Source organism: Paroedura picta, chromosome 7 (genome assembly GCF_049243985.1).
Source record: "Paroedura picta isolate Pp20150507F chromosome 7, Ppicta_v3.0, whole genome shotgun sequence".
Classification (NCBI taxonomy): domain Eukaryota; kingdom Metazoa; phylum Chordata; class Lepidosauria; order Squamata; family Gekkonidae; genus Paroedura; species Paroedura picta.
The window spans coordinates 60,951,515-60,967,305 of NC_135375.1; the positions used below are offsets into that span (position 1 = coordinate 60,951,515).

General features: G+C 41.1%; 1 protein-coding gene across 4 annotated transcripts in view; it reads right to left on the bottom strand.

Moving 5' to 3' along the window:
• Window positions 1-324: 324 nt before the first annotated feature.
• SPIN1 (spindlin 1) overlaps window positions 325-15,791 on the bottom strand; it is a 51,053-nt gene continuing 35,586 nt past the window's right edge. For 3 of the 4 annotated variants that reach the window (XM_077344520.1, XM_077344518.1, XM_077344519.1), the window contains 4 exons: window positions 7,364-7,412; window positions 6,658-6,911; window positions 4,596-4,829; window positions 325-3,728 (listed from right to left, as the gene is read on the bottom strand). In XM_077344520.1, coding sequence (XP_077200635.1) covers window positions 3,529-3,728; window positions 4,596-4,829; window positions 6,658-6,911; window positions 7,364-7,389 — 714 coding nt within the window. In that variant the 5' untranslated portion in view covers window positions 7,390-7,412 and the 3' untranslated portion in view covers window positions 325-3,528. Of the gene's footprint in view, window positions 3,729-4,595; window positions 4,830-6,657; window positions 6,912-7,363; window positions 7,413-15,496; window positions 15,688-15,791 lie in introns of those variants that run through there. The other variant, XM_077344517.1, reaches the window with a different exon arrangement.

Here is a 15,791-nt window from a genome sequence, read left to right on the forward strand (position 1 = left end):
TGAACTACAGGTTAAATGTTTATGCTGGTGGTAATACATTAAAATAGCATTCACATTGCTTCATATTACTTTCATTACTTTCTTAGACTGTGCTTTGTGAACAAATACTATAATGCTATGTTTTACTAACACATTTTATCCAGTCCAAGTGGGTGTTTTTTATTATCATACGTGGCAAAAATTGCCCAATAAGTACAATCACTTAGAGGGGGAAAACATGTCTCAGCACAAATGGCTCACTGTAAAAAATGAAACTGAAAAAAATCCTCTTCTGTTTTAAACGTATTCACTACAGTTGCTCTATGAGAAAAAGGTTTACAGTCATAAGTTGCACATAAAGGGTTTATTTTAAATGTTTTAAGGATAGAGTTACATCATAATTATAAAAATTACTTACAGAATTAAGTAACAGATTTAAAGTGTTTATACTTCTAAATGCAGAGAACAGGGAACTGTCTACATTGTTAAAAATAAAAAAAATGAAACCAAGCTCTAGAGATGAATTTACCTAATTTTAAAGTGTGAACACGAAGACCTTTGAAGTATACACATACCAAGAACCATCCAAATTGCACTAATGATGTAAAATAAAAAAGCAGCATTTCCAAGGAACCACAAATGAATTATTTTTTTCCGGTTCTCTGAAATGGTTGCAATTAGTGTGTATTTGGAGAAGCCTTTATTTATAAAATGTATCAATTTAAGAAGGCAAAAAAGCCAGCACAAATGTTTATCCCATTATTGTTTTGGGGGAATTCTAATATGTCTACTTATTTTAGTATTTGGCACAAAAAAGCATAGCATTTAAACTGATTTTATTTAATTTTGAGCAGAGTACATGGTCCCTTCAAATGCTGCATGACATATACACCTGGAAAATTACCTCCTGTTGGCACTATGTTTGCCTCACCAGTGCATTTAATCCTACTAACCACCATTAAAAAACAGCACAATAAGCAAATTCACAAAAAACACAAAATCAAAAACTAAAAACCTAAACATTTTTAACATGCAACTTTAAAGTTTGTTACACTGAACATTCTACCTTCTAAGCATGCAAAAAAGGATGGTCTGCATTTAAGTTTTTCTTAAAATTTTACAGGGCAGCCTGACATCACGCAAAACACACAATATACAATACTACAGCAGGTAAATTGAGAGAAAGGCCAGTAACTTTTATACACAGATCCATAGCTTGTGCAATCACAAGCCCCATGATAACTTGGAAAATCATGTTGAGCCCCTAGAACAAGGAACCAACATTTAGTTACCAGGGTAACAAGCACTGCATGCAGATCTGAAACATGAGCCTAAAACAAAGCCCAAAGCAGATGGGCAGGGAGTAGAATTAGTCTCAAGCCTCAAAAAAGGTGATCTAAGCTATCAAAAAAGCGGACAATGTGGACACATAAAAAACCATAAAATTTATACAGAATATAGATTACACTCTAAACTGGCAGAATGTGGTGTATCCCAGTGACTTGCAGAAAATCCTCAAATGCAAGCCCCTTGAATGTATAATTTTCGGTCTACTTAATCCTCAGCAAACATCTCAAGACATACCTGGGATTTAGTGTTTGTGTAGCCCACAATTCATGTGTATATATAAATACACTCACTCATTCTTGTGCCACAAATATCAACTTGGGCTCATGGAGCCAGGCTCAGTTTTGAGATTTACATGCAGGACTCTAAAGAGTCAATAGAAAACATACAGATCTGCAGAATGAAAAAAAAATTAAAAACACACTGGGTTGCAAATCTGCTCACTTTGTTCAATAACACAAGAAACATTTATGTTTAGGGCTTAAGGACTGCATTGAGAAGCTCATCATGAAAAAAGATAATAGTCTGCCTTTGGTTGCCCATGATGAAATACTGGACAGAATGCAACAGTAGCAATGGATGACAGATTTTAAGATAGTGTATTTGGGTGATGTAGGTGATGTTTATTTACCATTCAAGAGCAAGAGGCACAAGCCTTAAGGCTAAAAGATGAAGACAGATAAAAAAGAAACGAGGGCTTAAGCCACACTGAGTTTTCAATATGCATACCCACACTAGAAGTAATTTGGACCTCCAAAAGCTTATCAGAAATGTTCTTCTTGCCCTTCCTAAGAACACCTGTATATATACAAGCAATGGTGATGGTTTCACATATACTTCTGAACCCAGTTCTTACTACTGCCATTCCCTGCCTCAAGGTAACTTGACAACTTTGTTGCTGCTCTGATACCTTTCCACCAATTACTTATAAAACTGCCACATTTACCATCTTGCAAAAGAAAAAAAAATATTGTGGTTGTGGGCTGCTTATTTACATAAACCATCGCGGATGACTGAACCATGGAGACTGCCTAGCTTTTGTTAGATAGTACACCATTAGCATGCAGAACTCTAGTGTTTTTGTTTTTTAATGAAGTCCATATTAACAGCATACCTTGAGAAATACAACGTACACCACAAAAGGTGACAATATGTTTGGAGTTGTGAAAGGTCTTGCCTGGATACACCCAAGAAAAAAGGCCAGAAAAAGGTGCCTTCAGCTAAGCAACAAAACGAGAAGGAATGCAGCAAATCAAGTAGAAGGCAACAAAATGATTTTCCTTCTCAGCAACACAAGATCTCTTTAATACAAAAGGACTCTACGTTCGTGAGATCTGTCTTTACATGTAACACATTTAAGTCCACGCACAGAAATCTTAAGTTGCTAGTTTTGATATTGAGACACCCCCAGTAGCTGCTGTATTCTTTAATGTTAACCAGACTGCTATGGCACAAAGCACCTGGGTTCTGCTAAAAATTACAAAAATCTCTAGATTTAGAACTGAAGGCATCCTCGTTGTAAATATTTTGACTGGTTTCTACAATTTGCATTATCTCAAAAACCCACGATTTTTTTCTTATCAGTTGCTTTACATATATGTTATGGTCTACCTTCCTGCAACTAAAATGTATAAGACTCTCATGTAACAATAGCTCAACAGTTAAGCTGATCACAGTACACTGATGTTAATTAGGTTAGGCACTCCTTAACACTGCTTAAAACATTTTATAGTCATCATTGCCCAACCCTCCAAAACAAGGACTGCTAGACAACAAAATTCAAAGTTACATACATGGAAGGAACATAATATCAAGCTACCCTTGGATGTGGCAGTTGAACAGTTAAGTGAGAAGCTGAGGGGAAATTACAGTTAAAAAAATCAAAAATCATATTAATGATTACATTGCTAGAGCCAATTTTTTACACAGCTTGAATCTGCAGCTGCTGTTTTCTCTAACTGCATTCACATACCCCCTTCAGAAGGCTTCCTTAAAGAAAAGGAGTTCCCTTACACAAAACTTTGCAGTATCATGTTCACATAAGTCTGTTGTAAAGTTCATAATGGAATAGTTTTCCTGGCAGAGATTGTGGGCTCGCAGGGACATTTAAGCTTTCAAAGAAACTGGAAAGCAGTTAAGTCTTTGTGTCTACAAATTTTACACTGAAGTTCCACAAGTTTGGCAAAGTTTGCATGGTGGTGTCTAGGATGTCTTCACCAAATCATAGACATAAATATGGAAATCATCATCAAATTTGATGAAATAGACTGAAGGTTTGGCTTCAACTTGATGAATGACCATGCCAGTCCTTTTTGAGCCATCTTCTTTGGCATATTCCACTTGTTTCCCCACTAGGCTGTCCACAACTTCACCTGGTTCCCGTTCTGCTGGAGGTGAATCATCTGAAAGAACAAGATTTTGTTCTTAAAAAACAGAACAGACCACAACCACTTTCCAAAACTGACCAGTAATCCTTTGTAAATCACAAACAACAATCAATGGTATCACTTCCAATTTATCAGGATCTAGCACGTTACTAGTTCATAAAACTATCCTCCGAAGCTTTGCTATATTCATTATGATGCAACAGAAGAGATTCTGCTTAGAATCTTCCTAGGAATGTTGGCTAATGCTGCTTACACTTTTGTTCACAACCTGTTTACTATTTTACTCTTTGGGTGAGAAAAATCCAACCCAGTTTGCTTTCCAGCTATCTCCACACTTTCAAGTATATTTTTATAACCCATCCTTCCTGTGAGGCTCAGGGCAGGGAACATAAAAGCATTAAAAATATTTTAAAATAGCTACAACATTTTAGAGTTATCTATACATCCAACAATTGACTCAATCACACAGGGAGTTTCTGTTCTTTGGATGATATTTTTTCTTCCAATGTTTTCTTTCAAAGTTTGAGCAGGAGTGATGTTATGGGTGCTATATTCCATACGCCTGGCAGAATAGCTCAGTTTTACAGGTCCTGTGGAACTAATTAAGGTCCCGCAAGGCCCTTATCACAGAGCATTCCACACCGTCGGGACCAGGGCTGAAAAAGCTTTGGCCCTGGTTCAGACCAGTTTCACCACTTTGGGTGAAACCTCTATATTTTATAGATATAGAAAACAAAGTTTGTGAACAACTAATGCAGCATTAAAATGGATTCATAATTTCAGATTTAAGTATGCTAATGCTGAAGTTTCTGTACATGGTCACTGGCCCAATGAAATGCAAGCATTTGAAGAGACTTAATTACACAGACCAATTCAACTTACTGGAATCAGGCATAATGCGGAGGTCTCCTTCTTTATAATCATCTAAGAGCTGGTACATGTACAAGACAGGATCCTTCTCATAGGTAATATAAAACCATGTGTTCATTATAGGTGCTCGAGCCAGCACCATTCCCCTCCATTCATCTTTTGAGCCATCTTCTGTCTCAAACATATGTTCCACTGCTTTGCCAATCATTGTGTCTGCCAAGTGGGCATCACTGATTCGAGATGAAGCTGGAAAAAAAACAGTATTTGATCTGAGTTTGGTTAAAGATTGTTTGTTGCATCTTAAGGATACCACAAAGAATGCAAACTAAATCCCCCAAATTCCAAACTGTAATTCTTTTCATTTATCCAAATGCCTGTGTTCACCCATGGTTTAATACTCAATATTTCCCATCAATTCAAGTCAGAAAGTTATATAAAAGGAATTAAGGTGCCTCTTATTTAATTAATGTGCCACCACTCTCAGCAAAGCTGGCTCAGGGTGGGTTACATGTTAAAAATCTTAATGCAATAAAACTCCAATCACAAGTAAAATACATAGGCACTAACAACCAACAATGGCAGCATGATCCCTCCCTCCTAAGTCCCACCCTCCACAAATCCTGGTCAGCCAGCTCAGATCTGCGGTTGGCAGCTGTTGTCAGTCTTAATAGCCCTTTCCTAAAAGGGGGGGGTGAGGGGGGATGCAGGATCTTCCAGCCCTAGCCTTGATCAAAAGTCTGGTTGAAGAGTTCAATCTTGCAGGCCCTGCAGAACTGTGACAATTCTGTCAGGGCCCTCAGCTCGTCCGGGAGCTCATTCCACCAAGCAGGAGCCTGTGGCACTTCCCAGGGGCCAGGGATCACCAGCCTATTCATACCTGCAGAGTACAGAGCTCTGTGGGGGGCAAAAGGAGATAGACAGTCCCTTGAATATGCAGGGCCCGGACTGTGGATGGCCTTGAAGGTGAGGACCAAAACCTTGAACTTGATCCGAAACAGGAATAATAACCAATGCAGCTGCTTCAGCACTGGCTGAATATGGGCCCTCCAAGATGTTCCAGTGAGGACCCTAGCAACTGCATTCTGCACCAGCTGCAACCTCCGGGTCAAGGACAAGGGAAGGCCAATGTAAAGCAAGTTACAGAAATCAAGCCTGGAAGTGACTATCTATAACCAAAAGTAACTGACCCCCCCCCCAAAAAAAGTTACTGAATTTCAAAGAAACAATACCACTGTTCAAGACTAATGCTCAATATTTTCTAAAAGCTTTTAACAATAAAGATATTAGGGTCTGTTTCTTAGGCATGCACAAGCTTCTGTCTTCACTAGTATTCAGCTATATTTGAATCTAGACTGAAGACAAGAACCTTCTTTTTAGTGGTATTTACACTGTACAATTCCCTTCATAAAGGATCCTAACTTTGTTAAAATTCTTTATTTGGCTGGGCATTTGGAAAGTGGGTCTTGCTGCTAGTACATGTCTGTATCTTTCCTGAAGTCTGCCATACTGAGATTTTAAATATTTTTTAATTTTATGTGTTATAGATTAAAATATGCTAGCAGCTGCCTCAAGAGTCCAATTTGTCAAATGTTAAAATAAATTCACAGATTAAAGTAATTTGCTTCCATATTTTGTACTGCAGAAAACAGCTTACAATCTAGTTTACTAAAGTCCAGTGATACAAAAACACAATGTATACAGCCAATTTTTATTAATATACACTCCATCTTTCTTCCTAATGGAAATCTGAAATGGCTTATATCAGTCTCTTCTCCATTTTATCCTTGCCACAACTCTGCAGAGTAGGTTAGGGTGAGAATGTATGATGGGCCCAAACTAATTCGGCAAACTTCCATGGTAGAATGGGGATTTGGACCTGAGTTTTCCAGATTCTAGACCATTAGACCAGGGGTAATCAACCTGTGGTCCTCCAGATGTTCATAGACTACATTTCCCATGAGCCCCTGCCAGAAAATGCTGGCAGGGGCTCATGGGAATTGTAATCTATGAACATCTGGAAGACCACAGGTTGACTACCCCTGCACTAGACCATAACCTATATCGAGACACTTACCAACTCTGTCTGGAAGAACTTCAAGTTCTGAAACTCTCTCATCTTTGTGCAGTTCTAGTCCATAGACACAATCAAATCCATCGTATTTAATAAGATAGAGGGAGGGATTTACAGGAACTTGATCCAGAACGGTGCCTTTCCACTGAGTCACAGGTCCATTCCCTTCTTTCCATTCGTGCTGTATTCTGCAGCCTACAATATTTCTTCTAGGTTGAGAAATGGGTTTGCTTGGTCCCATGTTGTTTCGATGCTTCCTGGATTTTTGTATATATAATATATAAAGCATTTACTTTAAACACAGCATTAAACTACTCTAACATATGTTTGACAATGGAACACTTCAAAACTAGGTAGACTTTCTCATTATATTAGTTTATACAGTCCATACATAGGCATTTTGAGGAACATGGCCTCACAAACAATAACAAATACAAAAGAAGACATCCTGACATAAGTTATGGCCCTCCAGAAAGGACAAGGGACCCGCAGAAAAACATCAAATCTTGAAGCGTCTCTAAAATGGTTTCTGTTTAAACTTGAACTGTGGCTTGGATTCTAGTTAGAATGATATTCTGTCCTCTGCCTAGAATATATACAAGTCTCTATTGCTATATCCTGCTTTGGAATGCCTACTTTCATCAGTAGTTAAACAGATCTCATACAAAACCTTTAAAACACTGCTTTTAGTAGGAGGAAAGACACTTACTTGTGGGAGGCTCTCTTCTTCATCATGCTAGCAGATACACCTGTATGCCCTGCAATAAAGGTATCAACAGTTATTAAGCCCCGAATTTTATATGTATGTAAGTTCAAAATTTACATAAAATGCCTTAATTTCACTTTGCAGAACTGAATTTCAAATTGTTTTTATGACAAAAATCCTGTTTCAGAATACATTTTTATATACTGCTTATTTATAAAGTAAACTATATCCAAGACTGCTACTGAGCACACCAGCTAGTTACATTCCAGGATGCTACAAATGTGTCCTAAGCAATTGTGTTACTGACCCTTCAAAACCGCTACTACTTCCACTACCCAATGACCAGCTATCATCAGGTAAGCTAAAAGGAGATACCTGTCCTGATACAGTTCTCTTTTGCTTAAATCAACCCTCTGGAAAGGCCAGTCTCAGGGTAAAATGTTCTCACTGGCTGACCAACATCTGCAAATAGTACAAAACCCAGGTTTCCAGACATGATTGGCCAGTGTTCCTAAAGGAGAATATTATCTTCCAAAGCATCTTTGAAAAGAAACCACTATTCTTAGGAAAATGCTCAGTGATCTCCAACATTATATCCTTGGGTAGCAAGGCATCCGTCCAGCATGCTTCCTGCTTCTTTAAAGCAGAGAGACAACCCCAGCTTTCTTTCACTTCAATAAAGCAGGTGCACCTGAGAAAAGCCAGGAAATACTCTTAGCATTTGGAAACATTTGTGACCACCACAAGATGATTTCTTTGCAATTTCTCAACATTTTAAAATTGTCCTCACTGTGGCAGTGCCCACAGGAGTAGTTTAAAGATCTGTAGGGCCTGCTGGTCACCTTGATAGACGATCTCTGGCACCAGCTGGATCAAGGCAGTTCAGTTATCCTGTTGTCTGTGTTTGATGTGTTCAACCATGAGCTGTTAGCCTGCCACCTAACTGGGGCTGGGATTCGGGGGGGGGGGGGAACAGCCTTACAGTGGGGGTGTGTTCCTTTTTCCGAAACTGGATACAGAGGGTGACAGTGGGAGAAAAGCTAGTCTGGAGCTAAGGGGCTGAGATGTCATCAATATGTGAATGATGCCCAGCTCTATTTCCTGATGGACAGTTGCCCACACTTCCCCCCCCCCCCCAATACATTCAACAGATGTTTGGAAGCCGTAGCTAGATGGTTGGAGTATAGTTGCCTGAAACTCAATCCCTCCAAGACAGAGGTCCTGTGCCTGGGGGCAAGACAATGGCAGATCAGGAAGTCACCTTGCCCTTGGCTAGGAACTTGAGGGTGATTCTAGATGCTTCCCTTTTCATGGAGGCCCAGGTCACAAGAGTAGCATGCATAGCATTTTTCCACCTATGTCAAGCAAAGCTACTAGTGCTCGATCTGTTGTCAGATTACTTGGCCACAGTGATCCATGCAACAGTCACCTCCAGACTAAGCTTCTGTAACTCACTCTACACTGGCCTACTCTGGTTCCTGACCCAGAAATTGTAGTTGGAGTAAAATGAAGCTGCTAGGGTCCTCACAGGAACACTTTGGAGGGCCCATAGCCAGCCAGCACTGAAGCAGCTTCATTGGCTGCCGGCTGTGTCCCAGATCAGGTTCAAGGTTTAGGTTCTAACCTATAAGGCCATCGGCAGTTTGGGCCCTTCATATCTGCGGAACTGCCTATCTCCTTATATCCCCTGCAGGGCGCTATGCTCTGTGGGTATGAATGTTGGAGGTCCCTGTCCCAAAGGAGGTTTGCCTGGCCTTGACCTGGGCCAGGGTCTTTTTGGTCTTGACGTGGTAGTATGAGCTCCCAGGAGAGCTGAGGGCCCTGATAGAGCTTTCTTAGTTCCACAGGGCCTGTAAGACGGAGAGCTTCCATCAGGTCTTTGGTTGAAGCCAGGGTGGGTTAGATCTGGGTCCCTAATTGCCTAGCCAAGTCATTAGTGCCCCTGGCATTGTTCTGAGGCACTGTTTTATTGTAGGGTCTGTTCTACTGGGTGGAGGTGGAAATTTTCACTATGGGGGGGAGGGGCTAAAGGGATTTTATAATTGTTTTATGTGGATTTTAATGTTACCCACCACAAGCCACATTGTTAGGAGTGGTGGGAATATAATGGAAAAATAAATAGAGTCAGTTTAAAGATTCACAGGATCCTAGTAGAACACAATTTCAGTGGGAGCAGCCAGACTGGGGGAAGAGAGCCCTCCCCCACTGTGGAAAGGGGTATCACTCCAAGTGTTCTTAAAGAGGGAAAAGGGGGAAGGAGAGAGGCTATGGCCTTTATCCATGTGGGGAGAGGTATTGTGTGAGGCTTGTAGCACATGTTACATGTGCTACATATGAGAAACAGGCCCTGAGTGCCCACTACTATTTTTAGAACTCTCAGAGGTTCTGTGAACTTAGGCTGATTGTAAGCGGGTGGACAGAAGGCATTGGGTAGGTGCTTGGTTCTTGTGGCCATTTCCTACATTCTGCAGGTGGTTGGGCTAGATGACCCTGGATGTCCCTTCCAACTCTGATTCTATGTTTCTAGGTTCAACAAGATCAGGAAATCCTGGAAACACATTTGAATACCTAGAAGACATTACTTTATATGCTAACTACAAACAACTGTGTTTTCATGCTGACCTTGCAAACTTCTATGAATATAGTAGCATAACAGTGAAATCTGTTTCACATAATATATTTCTGGTAAGTCCTTGTAGAAGGAGCGTGTCTCAGTGCTTAACACCCATTCAGGGCGGCTGTCCTGCCCCTGAGTGCCTCCTCCGCCAACTGGCTTGCCTGTCTGTACAGCGGCCAGCCAATCAACTTCCGTCCCTCACCCCTGACCACCCCCTCCTCCTTCCACTTCCCTCAGAGGCTTAGAGGCTGCAGATCCCTGCTGCGTGAGAGCTGCCCCTGCCAGTGAGTGTCTTAAAAGCTGCCTGCAGCCTTTCCAGGTCCTGGGGATAGGAGGAGACCCCCCCCCCCGATCTAGTGCCTGTTGTATTCCTGAATGCAATGGGCTTGGCCCCTGGTCAATATATATTTTGCTTTCTTTCCATAACTTTCCTGTGCCTACATTTACAGTAACAAAGTATCTTACATGCCTTTATTAAAACCACTTCCATATGCCTATATGCACAAATAATGGTCAAGTCTGAGACCAGTCAGTTTTAGATAAAGATCCTGCAGCCCAAGAGTTGAGATCAACGGATCTGTGCACACCAGTATTTTTCAGCCTTGGTCAAGAAATAATCTTTAGGGACTGGTGACACAGAAATACATCTATAATAATGAGAGGTATAAAATTTAGGCCTGGTACACACATGCAACAGCAGAGGACTAAGATGATAGAATAAACTGCACCACTTCAAACGGAAGAAGGTTGGTTGCATTTTAGAATCCTCCCCAGGATTAAAATTCCTTGCAAAAAGAAAACTAGCATAGCAAGCAAAAATGGGATATACTTGCACTGAGTTGTATTTATTTTGCAGTCTTGGACATAAAATAGATTACACAGAATGAGTCAATACAATCAACATATGGGACATGCAAAAGGATTAGAATTGTAGAACTGATCAATAGTCTAAAAACAGAACTGAAATGAAGTGTATAAGTATTAATATAACACATTAAGCAAAATAAACAGTCGCATAGGCCACTCTAATAGTCCTAATTAACTTTGGGAACAAGTTAAGTACAGCCTAATTAACTTTGGGAACAAGTTTAGTACAGCCCTCTTGAATCATTTACATAGTACAGCCCTCTGGAATCACGAACCGCAAGGGAGTGGCAGGATATAAATCTAATAATAATAATAATAATAATAATTTAGGTTTGCAGGTGGGGTCCACAAAGGCAGTTGATCTTTCAGGTTTCTACCTGCAAAAGACCCTGTTCCGGTAAGCGAAAATGTCATGTCAGAGCATAGGGGGAGAGGCGGTCTCACATGTATGAGGGTCCAAAGCCATGATGGGTCTTGTATGTTATAGTTAATACTTTAAAATGAGCCCAGTGACTGATTGGCAGCTAGTGAAGTGCCTACAAGATGGAAGTAACATGTTTGCTCCACCTAGTTCTTGATTATAGCCGAACTGCTACATTCTTCACCAGATGGCGTTTCCAAATTCATTTTGAGGAAAAACCAATGTAGAGTACATTGCAGTAGTCTAGTCTTGCTATTACTGCAGCATGGTGTAATGCTCTCTGGAGCACTCGAACGTCATACACAGAGTCTATGGAGACCTGAGATCAGGAGCCCAGTCCCTGTTTCTTTATCCAGACTGTTTTATTTATCAATCTAGTCCTGACAGTGTGGTTCATTTCACCCACTTCAGCATTACACTATTACATAGGAGAAGAGATCCGATGCTGCAACCTACCTCCGACTTCTGCCTTCTTTTCCTGCCAGCCTCATCTCATTTCTCCTTTCTATAGTCCTAGGCTCACAACTGGCCTTGAATTAAATGCCACCCTCTTCTACTCTATTCCCTGCCTTGCCTTGAGAGCCATTGTTCTTCCACCCATGCATGATTAAAACACTGGGCTTACCTGTAGGTTTCTTCTCTTCAAGGAGGCAAAGGCCTCCCAAACTGGTTAGGTCATGACTTCGCTCAGTCCAGGCAGGACTATGTAAATTCATATGTCTCTTAAGGATGAGAGCGGTCCCTGCCAGGCATAGAATAACCCAGCTCCCCAGTACAACAAACATGGTATAACTTTAACCAACTTAGTAACAGTAAGTATAATAGTAACCATGTTTTCAACATCCACCATATACACATCAATTTATGAACAAAATCAAAAATACATAGAAGAAAAATAAGCTGGGATAATTGTAGGACTTTGCCCCACTGAAAAGAAACATTCAGGTAAGTCCAATATTTCATTCTTCTTCAGAGGGGCAAGTCCTTCAAAACTGGTTATATAACCAAGTTAAACAGGATGGCACAGAAGCTATTGCAACACTGTGTTCATCCCAATCCGCTGGAGAACTCATCTCCCAAAAGCAGTTTCAGTTTGAGTTCTGCTGGACTATTATGAAATATAGCTGTGTTGGGAGTGGTGACATATACAAACATAACAAATACCTAGCCAAAGGAAAAAAGGGAGACCAGGTTGCTGCTCTATCCATGTCCTTGGTAGGTTCCCTGGTTCTGAATGCAGCTGAAGTCAGTGCTGCTCTGGAAAGATGGGCTATAACCATTACAGGCTGTCTCAAATACAAGTTCCATGCACCTTCTTGTTGGTATTGTGGCTTTAGAGACTGTTCTACATTAGATGTACACTATGATACATATAAAGACTAGTGGTTTTGTCCTTGTTATGTACATATGGAGAGTCCTCTGAACCATCAACACAATCCATTTCTTCTTTCTGTGATGAGGGATTGGGACAGAAAACCAGAAGTTCTGGGGGTTTTTTAAAGTGCAAAACTGTATTTACCTTAGGATTAAAAGAAGTATGAGTGCTAAATACTACCATGACTTGATTGAAGGTGCAGAGTTTTTTATGTATTGATAAGGCCCCTTAGATCTGGGACCCTCCTAGTCAGTTATGGCCACTAGAATGGCTTCTTCTCATGACAGCTATCCTAATACGGACTAAATCAAAGGCTTAAATGGGGTGGTTTTACTGAGGCCATTAGCCCCTTTGAAAAATTTCCATTTAGAAACCCTATGTCAGAGCCATGGGTGCTTGTTGCACCTTTGAGGTACTTCTAAGTGAGTTTATTACAGGCTAACCTGTTTGTACCAACTCCTCACGCTTGATCTCTATGCTGTTAATTTCTGCCCCTGGAACTCTGAGAGGCAAATGGGCCCATACCTCAGCAATTCCTGTGTCAAATGGAGCACCCATGGTTCTGACACTGTTAGCTGAACCAGATCCAAAATGACAACTCCCTGTGCCAAAAAAGATGTCAAACTACTTATTTCTATATCCATCTCATGCACTCTGACCAACATTTTGCTTACTGTGTTGGCAGAAATGTCACGGGGTCTAGATGGTCAGTTCTGATGCAAGTTGAGTACATAATATCAGCCACCATCAAAAAACAGCAGCACTGATAGGCAGGGACCTCACCATGAGCTTCATGGTGATTGGTGGTGACACAAACATGAAAAAGACACAATCTGTGTATTACTGGCTATACACAATATACAGGTGTCTTGAAGGAAAGTTCTTCATATAGTTGTCAGCTTAGATATTCTTTATTCCAAAAGATTCAGTTTTAATATTTTTAACTTCAATTATAGTCTCCAATTGTAGTGACAAGCAGCTAGTTCAGCTTGTTTTGATCATTCTTCTTCAGACACAGATATATATCTTTATCTAAAAAAGACATTATGCTTCATTTGATCTTCAAGTGTTTAAGATCTATCAATGCTGACATCCCAAGCTAACGATAAAGATAATTTTCTGGCATGCTCCAAGTCGGATGGCATGAACATGAAGGCAGCGGCATAGGAACATTTACTGTGTGGCCTCAGGCACATTTATTGCATGGCCCAGCTTCCCTAATTGTGGTTAATGATGCCTTGGGTCTGGGTTCTGCAGAGAATCCCTGTTTGGATGCTGAGACCCATGAGTTCAAGCATGTCTTCCAAAAATGCCAACATATCATGGATTGCTTCTCTTGCAGTGTGAAAGATACCCACTTGCTGTGCGAGAAGAGATAATGACAGGCAACGCCTGATCAGTGCTATGAGCACTTGCTGGAGCTCTACCTGTGCCATCCTCCAAAACTTGGTGGTGCAGAAGAGAGCCCTTGACTGCCCTGATCTCTGAGATCAGGGTAATTCAGGAGGAGACCTGGCTCACCCAGGAAGAGTGGTTCACCATCAGGCTGTGGAAGTTCTTAGTCCATTTAAGGGCTACACAGAGATGCCATTGTCTGACATAGTCTGGCTCCAGTCTTCCCCATCAACCAAATGGCTTGTAAGGACTTGGCCTCCTTTTTGGAGCCAGCTGCAAGTTCCAGCAGTGCGCATGCTAGTGAAAAGGTTGCAAGATGGACTTGAAGCTCACCTCCAAACTCACACAACAGAAGGTATATGCTGATAACCATGTGTGATCCATGCATCAAGGACAAGTTGGCCAAGGAGGCTGACAAATTCATTTGCTGGAAATATGAGCTCACCTGGCAAGTTGAGCAAATGCAGGCCAAGAGGGCACATTTTGACTCCACACCTTGCACGTTTGAATATTCTGCTGGGCTTCTACTACCCTGACTTCTGCCAATTTTTAAAAAAAACTCTGCTGTGCTTCTCTGGTCTGACATTATTTACACTAGACATTAGAACATTCTGTTGGGTTTGCACTGGTGCCACACTGGCACTAGGTTGAGCTGCTGGGCACTATTGTACTGGATCTGCTGTCCTTGTAGCCCTCCCCCCACCTCCCTTGGATTGTGATTCTAAGCTTGACATCAGTTTTGTTAAGCTAATATTTGCCAGTGGCACTGGTTTCTGCTGCTGGGCACTAGTTCACTGTACTGGCTTTGCTGTCCTTCGTCCCCCTCCTTGTTTCTACTTCAGATATTCTCAAATTTGACCTTAGTCCTGCTGGCTTTTGGCACTGCCTTAGTGGCACTAGGTCAATTGCTGCCCGTGCAAAATGTACCCCCTCACTTTTGATTACAGAGATTCCCTAGGACAGTATGATGGGCTTGTATTTTTCTCCCCCATAGAAACAGAAATAGGGGTACTTTATTGGGGTGCTCATAGAATTGGACCCCTTGGTTCAATTTCTGAACTTCAGGATTCTTTTGAGGAGAGGCACCAGCAGCTATACTGCAAATTTTGTGCCTCTACCTCAACCTCCTCCCTTCTACATACTCACCACTGAATATACTACAGGAAAGATTTGTCATTGATTTTTATGTTCCCATAGGATATATGGACCCATAAACATTCAAGATTCCTGATTACCAGATCTAAACACCATACTGGTATTGAAATTCAGCAATATAGGGAAATACCAATATTTTTCAAGTCCCATAGACCAGAGTCCCCCCCCCAAGCCCCCCATTTCTTCTTTCATATCTCTAGATTATTTCTTAGGCAACACAATGGTAACTGCCACTTTGAGTGGCCAAAGGAAGATGCCCTTAGTGACAGCGTTATGATAGTAAAGCCTTGTTGACATGGTCCTTACATGATTTTAGCAGCCAGCATGGGCAAGGGTCCAGGGTACAAGTAGTGTCCTTCACAGATACCAGGGTCTTGTTAACATTCATCATGGAAACTGGAGCAAAATGATCCATGAACAGACCAGATGGTATATTAATTCTGCTTACTGGTATGCCTATGATACAACTGACATCCTGGTCAAATTGTATTTTATCAGCAAAAAACCTAGCAAAGGTATCACAGCTAAGGGCTCATATTGTGACATCAGCAACTGCTGAGCTACCTTGAACAATAGGGATGGTTGTGAGCTAACTGGTGGT